This window comes from Poecilia reticulata, linkage group LG3, assembly GCF_000633615.1.
Source record: "Poecilia reticulata strain Guanapo linkage group LG3, Guppy_female_1.0+MT, whole genome shotgun sequence".
NCBI lineage: Eukaryota > Metazoa > Chordata > Actinopteri > Cyprinodontiformes > Poeciliidae > Poecilia > Poecilia reticulata.
This window is the reverse complement of record NC_024333.1, coordinates 26,838,663-26,846,590: the sequence shown is the minus strand read 5'-3', so window position 1 is coordinate 26,846,590 and position 7,928 is coordinate 26,838,663. Positions and strand designations below refer to the sequence as shown.

The window sequence follows — 7,928 nt, the reverse complement described above, 5'->3', positions numbered from 1 at the left end:
GTCTGCTCASATATGCTTATTTGAGCTCTTTTCAGAATAAGCTGTTTTAAGGCCTCTTGTCACTTTAAATGTAAATAAGCTGCTGCTACATACATACATCTTTTTTTTTCACAGATTATCTATCTCATACTACCTCATATATCATGACATGTTGTTTACATACTAAAGAGGAACTTTTTGGGAGTTATGCATCCTGTTACATGGCATAAAAGTAGCACAGCACAATAGAAAAAAAAACAATATTGTGCTGAAAATCAAACATGGTGGTTGCAGTGGGATGGTTTGGGCCTGCTTCAACACCATATTATAGTTAATATTGTTTTTTATGTTAGCTGCTGCTCCTAAGGGTGGAACAGACTGTTACAGTTATAAGGCAATTAATTTATGATTAAAAAAAAAAAATATATATATATATATATTATATCCACTCAGGTTATTTTTGTCTGATATTAAAAGACTTTTATTGACTGAAACAATAAAGTGTGACAAACAAATCGACAACTGAAGAAATCTGAAAGAAAGCAAATACTTTTTTTTTTTTTACAGTTCAGCTGTACAGAGTGAGTGGCTGTAGTGAATGTAGCGCCTTCGTCACTGTGGTTGTTCTGACTCAGCTCAACGCAGGCACAGACTCGTCCACAGGTAGTCACGGCATTGGGCTTATGCACTCTGTTCCTTTTAAATTCAACGAAGGCAGCAAACCTGCATTCCCACACCTGCCTGAGGCAAACACTGTTCACGTCTGTACTCGGTCAGAAAAAAAAGAGACAAACAGACATGGAGGGGCGAAAACGGCGTAGCGAGAAAAAGACAGCAAAAAGAAAAAAATCAACTGGATTAGGGAGGTCAAGACAGACACCTGCATACCAGAGGGGCAGACAACACAAATCTTCACTTCATACACATTCTCTGTAGTACGGCTTTATGAACTCCAGAGACAGAAAGCAGGCCAAAGATAATCTAAAGTTCTCTGCTGTGGGGGGGCAGGGTGAGTGGGGGCAGCACATGCCACTGCCTGCACCTGTGCTAACTGACGCCACATGTCAGGGTGGATACACAGATTCAATGAGATTTCCTAGAAACCCACAAGGTCCTTATGCTCATCATATTGCACTTACATTGGCACACCTGTAAAAGCTGAAACATGGTTCCTATTATCTCCAAAGCAAATTCCTGGGAACACAGAAAACATTGTGTTTATATGAGACATGTTTCTTTTATCCCCCAACGAACATGCTGGAATTGCGTAACAATAATAATAAAAAGGTAGCAGGAGGGAATTGAAAAGAGTGACTTTGTATGCAGGTGAAATTGGAGTAATTTCCTCCTCTCGCTTCTGTGCACGCCCCAAGAGCAAGGAAAGAGGAGAGCAAACGGTCAACAGTGAGCCTTACTGTCTAGGATCATCTGAACACTAGTGGAGGCGACAGGTATGTTCACACTGGAATGTGCGGCTCAGCCACACCTGTGGGAAACACACCCACTGAACCTGGTCTCTCGCATCCCACTGGCTGCTCTGCCCCGTGACTGACAGATGTGAGAACGTTTTGGCTCAAGTGCACGAATGCCGGGGGGCAGGTATGGTGAGTTCTAACTGGGAACCAATGACAGTAGAGAGATGTCTGGGAGCCAGGCGGGGCTCTGGGGAAATAAAACTCATCAATGGGGTGTGTCTCCAAAGTTTGTCAGCAGGCAAACAGAAGGGCTGCTGCGGTTGGACGCAACTTTGACCGGTTAGAGATGAGCCAGTTCTTTGTCATGCGAGGATCTGAGGGACYGGCAGGGACGGTTTCCGTCTCTATTGGCTGAAATGTGGAAGCAGCACACCATCTCTCATCTACTCTGAAGAAATTCCCCTCTCAAGGTTGGGGTTCGGACGACAGGGAAGGTGGATTTTGGAAAACCTGTGGTCGGACTATTGAAAACTTTGAAGTTTTAACTCCTTTCATCCTAGAGACAACAGACCCTTCATGTCACTATGACATAGAGAAACAGATGCTGTGGTTGTGCTGTGGTCACTCACATCTCCTTATCACTTTTCCAGCCCAGCTATATATTCTGTATCCGTTGGACGGAGAACTGATAAGGGCATGTGCCTGACATTCACTACAGGTYGCTGGTTCTGGAAAGCCRTCTTARCTTGTGGAGCCATTTGTGGATTACTCATTTAAAACTGCTACSTAATGAATAAAGAAAAATCAACATGCTAACCTTTACAGTTAATAATTTTAATGTTTACACATTAAAACACTTTGTGTCTAAATCAGTCTTTGGGAAACTTTTCGAAATGMTTTAAGGAGCTCRACTGATAKATTTCTGAGCATGAAATTCCCAAGCCAGAAAGCTAACAGCCTGACATGATACAGCATGGCCGACACAACTCTTTGTCACGGAAATCATAAGCAGAAAGTGGAAGGCATGATTAGGTGAGTAATTATACTGCATTGCTGCATTGACACCAATCGGCCAACATGCGTAATTTCCATATTTAAGATACAGTAGAATTAAAATCAATACACAAAGAGAGAAATAGATCACATACAAATAGACTTGCTTTATAGGAATTGTTATGTATGAATGGTAGCAACATTCAAGTATGCAGTTAGGCAATCTAACTGCATATTTGATTCAGAAAAATCATTACTTTCAAAATAAAGCACAAGTTATCAGATTAGTAATTSTTCCAAACATTTTGTTCATTTTCATTTGATCATATGAACTTAAGTTTTCTTTTTTAAATACCCAAATATATATAATTTAGGATTCAGTTTAAAAACATAAAACAAAATTAGAATAGCCTGATTCAAATACACAATTTTGACAAAAGCTGAGAATGTCTTTGCATTTGAGATCTACAAACTGACACAAAAATGTCTCTTTTCTTTGGACTTTTATTAGTGAGAATATTACACTGCTGGTGGCTTCATATTGTACACTTAGCACCTTGTGAGCTCAGTTACCACTATCACACACAGAAAATCTTTAAATTAAAGGAATAAAAAAAACAGCCTTGTCTTAGCATCACAAACATTATCTCATGTTAGGGTGAGCTGTGCAATCCTCTTCGTTGCATTTCTTCTTCCAATCTGTTCTGCGCCCCAGAGGCGTTTACATTCTCAGGATCTCATCTCTTCTAAAAGTGCAACAATCCTACAAGTGCTGTCGTCACGGGTCAAGAGCCATTTCCTTTACAGAAAACCTCTTGCTGCATTTTTTTTTTTTTACTTCTTGAGCTGACATAGAACTGAACATGAAACTAAAAGTTCTCTTCTTTTATAAAATACCATCAATAAAGGTTTTAAAGCCGTAATTGCTTCTTGTGCATTCTTGAAAATCTGTGGCTTTGCAGTGAATTTACATTGTTAAAAAATATTGCTTTGTGAAATCATCCACAATCATCTAAATAACGGGTTAATTAGAACATTTAAGTGATAAATATGGGTGTAAAAGTACATGGAAAGATAAGGTATAATTGCTAGCTTTATTTTGCAAACACTGGGCTGTCACTGTTTGAAGTTATTTTCTACTGATATTTCTACAGAGGCATAACTAAATCATCATTTATCTTAAAATGTGCAAATGTCATGCACCGTAGCATCATAGTAGCAGGATTTAGTGGAATTTGTGGAGGAAAGTGACATTTTTGATATCAAGTGATTATGCAAGATTTCAGACTGACACATTTTCAAATGCTTTTTAGAGACATCATGATAAATACCCTAAAATACTGGGTAAAGTTCTTCATTCATATATTCATAAATGGCTGTCTGAGTTTCCATAAATGAACCACTTGCTGCTCACTGTTGCAGCAAGTGGTTGCAACATCACAAATTTTTTTTATATTTTTGATTACATAAAATAAGTCTCCAAGCTTCTGTCTTGTTAAAATCTTTTGYTTCTTAAACTATATCAGTGTCCTTTACTTACACACCCTTAACTTGCTAATCAAACAGATTTAATGTGTGCAATGGTTTCTTTTGACGTGATATGATAACATTAGCAAAACAGGTGAGTAACGTGGATATTTGTGGAGTGGAAAAGCTAGAAGAGTACCTTACAAACTCTTCTGAAGTAGTTTGCAGAACTATCCATCTCTAATCTGTGGAACAATGGTTGATTTTTGTAAAGTTTTTATACTTTTTTGCTGTTTTAATTTGTCGCCTACAGCCGTTTGAGGAGCCTACATTTGATGGATGTTTGATTGAAACAGCCACATGTCTAACGCTTGAACTGCTTTAACTAACATTTTGCATTGACTAATGTTTTCTTTTGGTATTAAACAGATTGTAAAAAAAAAGCCTTATGTCCGTCCTCTTGTCCACAAGACCTGTGATGGCCTGCAACTGATAAATCTGAGCGCAAACATCAGACTGTCACAGTTTGGCAATAACACATGTATTCTTACACCTCTAGTACAATTAAAGAAAAAAATAATAATCATGCTTATAGAAATTGTTTGTGATATAAAAATAAAGCTTAGCACCTCTTTATAGCAAGTGTTACTTCACTGGAATAAGAGTAAATAGTGCAAATAATTGTGCTGAAAACATTTAAGTGCTTTGAAATACAAGCATGTGAAAAGTCTTAATTAATGAAATACCCATTAGTGATTAAAAAATTATATTAAATTGAAGCTCTTTGTACTCCCGTGTAAACAGGGTTACCAACTCCACTGGAAGGAAGAGGTTGCTGAAGTGAGGCCATGTTTAGGAAAGACCAACCATGGAGACACTGAGGTCCCACAACCTTTTGGCAGCAGCGTCATCTAGAGCTGGAGCTGCAGGCTTTTTGCGAGCACAGTCGCTGTACAGGGGGAAAAAAATAAAGGAAAAAAAATTTAAGAAAATGTCAGCAGAATTTTATCCTTCTTTTTACAGTGCAAAAAGACAGAAACAAAAGGTGTGGTTACAAAAATATTCAACTAAGTTAGAGCAGATTTCCCCAAAAGTTACTGATAATCAAAATCCGTGTTCACTTGCACTTGCCTATAGTAGAGGCCGCTCTCGTTTGCCAGACTCTCCTCCACAGCACAGTAGATGCTGGTTTGGGCTCCTTCCCAGGGACTTTTAACAAACATCATCAGGACTGAGGCCATCGTCCTCTTCCACCAAGACCAGTGAGGGAACAGGTGGCGACCTAACTCAGTGCGAATCAGTCCAGGGTGAAGACTGTACACTGTCACGCCGGTGCCTAAAAAGAACCCGTCATATAAAGTGTTAGTCACAACATGAGAAAACAATTAAGTGYGTTTTCARATTGCTATGTGAAACAGGGGCGCACTGTATGTGTACCTTGCAGTCTTGCAGCCAATTCCCTGGCAAAGAGAATGTTTGCCAGCTTGCTTTGCCGATAGCTTACCAAATTATCGTAGTTTCTGTCTAGGTTAATGTCATTGAAGTGAATGCGACCTGCAATATACAAGTATTTTTGGTTCAATGAATTATAGTATATGCAGAAAAACTCTGTAGTAGCTCCATTTTACCTGTAACGTGTGCGACGCTTGAAACAACAACAACACGACTTGGAGCTGATTTCTTCAACAGGTCGAGAAGAGAATTGGTGAGGAGAAAATGCCCGAAGTGGTTGACACCAATCTGCATTTCAAAACCATCTTCCGTCTGCCACTTAGGACACATCATAATACCTTGGTGATAAGGAAAACAACAATGAAATTGATGAAACTAAACYWCCAGTCTGCTGAAGGAAGAACAAACTCAGAGGTGCCACAGACCTGCATTGTTAATGAGGATGTCCAGGCGTTTCTCATTCTCTTGGACGTACTTAGCGAGCTCCCTGACAGACTTCAGTGAGGCGAGGTCCAGTTTCTTTACCAAAAGGTTATTGTTCCCAGTCTTTTGACGAATTTCATCTGCTGCACTGTAGGCTTTGGGGATGTCTCTGCAGGCCATGATCACTCTGGCACCTTGGCAAAAAAACATAATAAAATTATTTAATAGCAACACTCAGCTATAGATAGGTCTGTGTGCTTGCACTGCCACTACTTTTGGCAGGATTATGAGTGTTACCTGATATGATGGTTACTAATGAGAAAGTATATCAAAGATTTTAATCAGTCGGTTGATTTCAAAACTTCTGTGTATTTGTCAGTAGTTTAAAGGCTCTCCAGTGAGATGCTGAACAAATTGCTAGACTAACCAGAATAAACTGTRTGCATGGAGCCTAGAATAATGCAATGCTGGCCCTTCCCCACCCGTGACTCTGTGCTGCTATCCAGCTGGCTGAACAAGAGTACTACACTGTTTCCTTATACACATGAAAAAATAATCCTGGCTGCAAAGAAACCCATGTCTATTACTCTTTTTTGTGACCTTGAAGCTGAATCTGAACCAAATAAATTACTTGCTGCTCCTCCTCCACAGAAATTGATGACAGGCTGAAAAGCTAAGTCAGCCATTTGATTTAGGTCTGTTAAAAGAAGGGGCCCATTTCGAGGTTGCGCAACTCAAAGGCTACAGTCAGAGACCCTTACATTTGCATCGGATGGTTCCAGAGAAGCTGATGATCATCTGCATGGATGGAGGTAGGAGAGACTGCCATTCTTTATTCTATTAATCTAATAGTGTATGACAATAGACATATTTTCAGTTTATGCAGCTTTACTTTTATGTCAGAAAGCTACTCTTATTGCTTCATTCGTATTTTCTCAGTATATGTTTTCTGTCCAAAAACATATTCAATATAGATATGAGTAGAGCTTAAAGGATCTTAAAATACCATTTGAATAATCTCTTATGATGCTTTTTGAGATTAGGTGGMGTCCTAGCCCCTCCTAGATTTGCTGTTATCTTTAGTCTGGGTCCAGCTGAACTGAAATTATATGAAATTAAGAGGCCAAGTAAGTTATTACAGTTATTACTGCAGGTAAGATATTAACTAAATTGTTACCCTGCCAAAAATATTGTGATTTTCATCTACGCTTTGGTGTGTCGTAAAAGAAATCAAATAAACCCAAAAACCCTTCCTCCTCTCCACAGAACATCTCACCTCTCTGAGCCATATCCATGGCTGTCACTTTCCCAATCCCAGTGTTTGCTCCTGTAATCAGGACTGTCTTGCCGTCCAGCCTGGCCTTGCTCCGACAGACCCCTCCTGCCATCCATCTTCGCAAACCTAGAATCCCTATTCCTATCAGAAAGAGAAACGTGTTAACAAAAGACTCTGCAGAATTGCATGGTGTGTTTTAATTAGTGATAAATTACTACCCCTATCCTAGTAGATATTTCACTTCTGAGATTACAATGATTGTCTCTGTCATGACAGAATAGAGGGGCATGAACTGTTGTGGGTCCAAAGTACAGTTTACTTTGATTAAACCTTCTAGTGTGCATTCTGCAGATGCCCTTTCTGCTTTAAAATTTTCAGAAATAACCAAATGTTTCAAAACACGTCCTAAAAAAAACACATGAAAAAGACTTACCTGCAACAGCAGCGACTGTGAGACCCGTACTGTGCTTTTCTACGAAGTCCTTCAGAACATCTGCGTAATTCTGCATATTTCAAGAACCTATASGAAACTAAAAGCTGCGGAAAATTATAACTGATGCAAACTTGAACTTAAAACAATTTCTTAACATTAACTTTAAATTCTCTGGRAGCGAATTATGTCAAACCATGAAAAAAGTTGCTGTTTCCCGTTCTTTATCACAGTGCTCTTACTTCGCGTTGAACTATCTGTATTACGTAATGAGTACTCGTAAACGGGAAAAAGGGCGCTGAGGGCGTTTGGATGGGATTTTCAGAATAAGACTCCAAATWATATGRAAATATTTTTGGCGCAAAAGTATTTATGCCTTGCAGCTGTAAAGTAGCAGAGGAAGACAAAAATACTACTAGCCTTATATTTCATGAACTGCGTGAAACTTTAAATAGCTCTGTATCATCTCACTTTGGCTAAAATGTTCCTTGTG

At 39.0% G+C, this 7,928-nt stretch overlaps 1 protein-coding gene across 1 annotated transcript; it reads right to left on the bottom strand.

Moving 5' to 3' along the window:
* Nucleotides 1-2,539: 2,539 nt before the first annotated feature.
* On the bottom strand, nt 2,540-7,715 carry LOC103462602 (retinol dehydrogenase 13-like). Its single transcript, XM_008405496.2, has 7 exons — nt 7,439-7,715; nt 7,006-7,146; nt 5,732-5,923; nt 5,483-5,644; nt 5,292-5,408; nt 4,986-5,190; nt 2,540-4,803 (listed from the first exon to the last, which is right to left on the bottom strand). Exons 1-7 carry the CDS (start codon nt 7,512-7,514, stop codon nt 4,707-4,709), a joined length of 990 nt encoding a protein of 329 aa, XP_008403718.1. The 5' UTR covers nt 7,515-7,715; the 3' UTR covers nt 2,540-4,706.
* Between the last annotated feature and the right edge of the window lie 213 nt (nt 7,716-7,928).

Coding starts and splice junctions, on each gene's coding strand:
- LOC103462602 (XM_008405496.2), bottom strand. CDS start 7,514: ATGCAGAATTACGCAGATGTTCTGAAGGACTTCGTAGAAAAGCACAGT. Junction 7,147..7,438: donor CACAGTCGCTGCTGTTGCAG/GTAAGTCTTTTT, acceptor TCTTTCTGATAG/GAATAGGGATTCTAGGTTTG. Junction 5,645..5,731: donor CATCCTCATTAACAATGCAG/GTCTGTGGCACC, acceptor CTTATCACCAAG/GTATTATGATGTGTCCTAAG.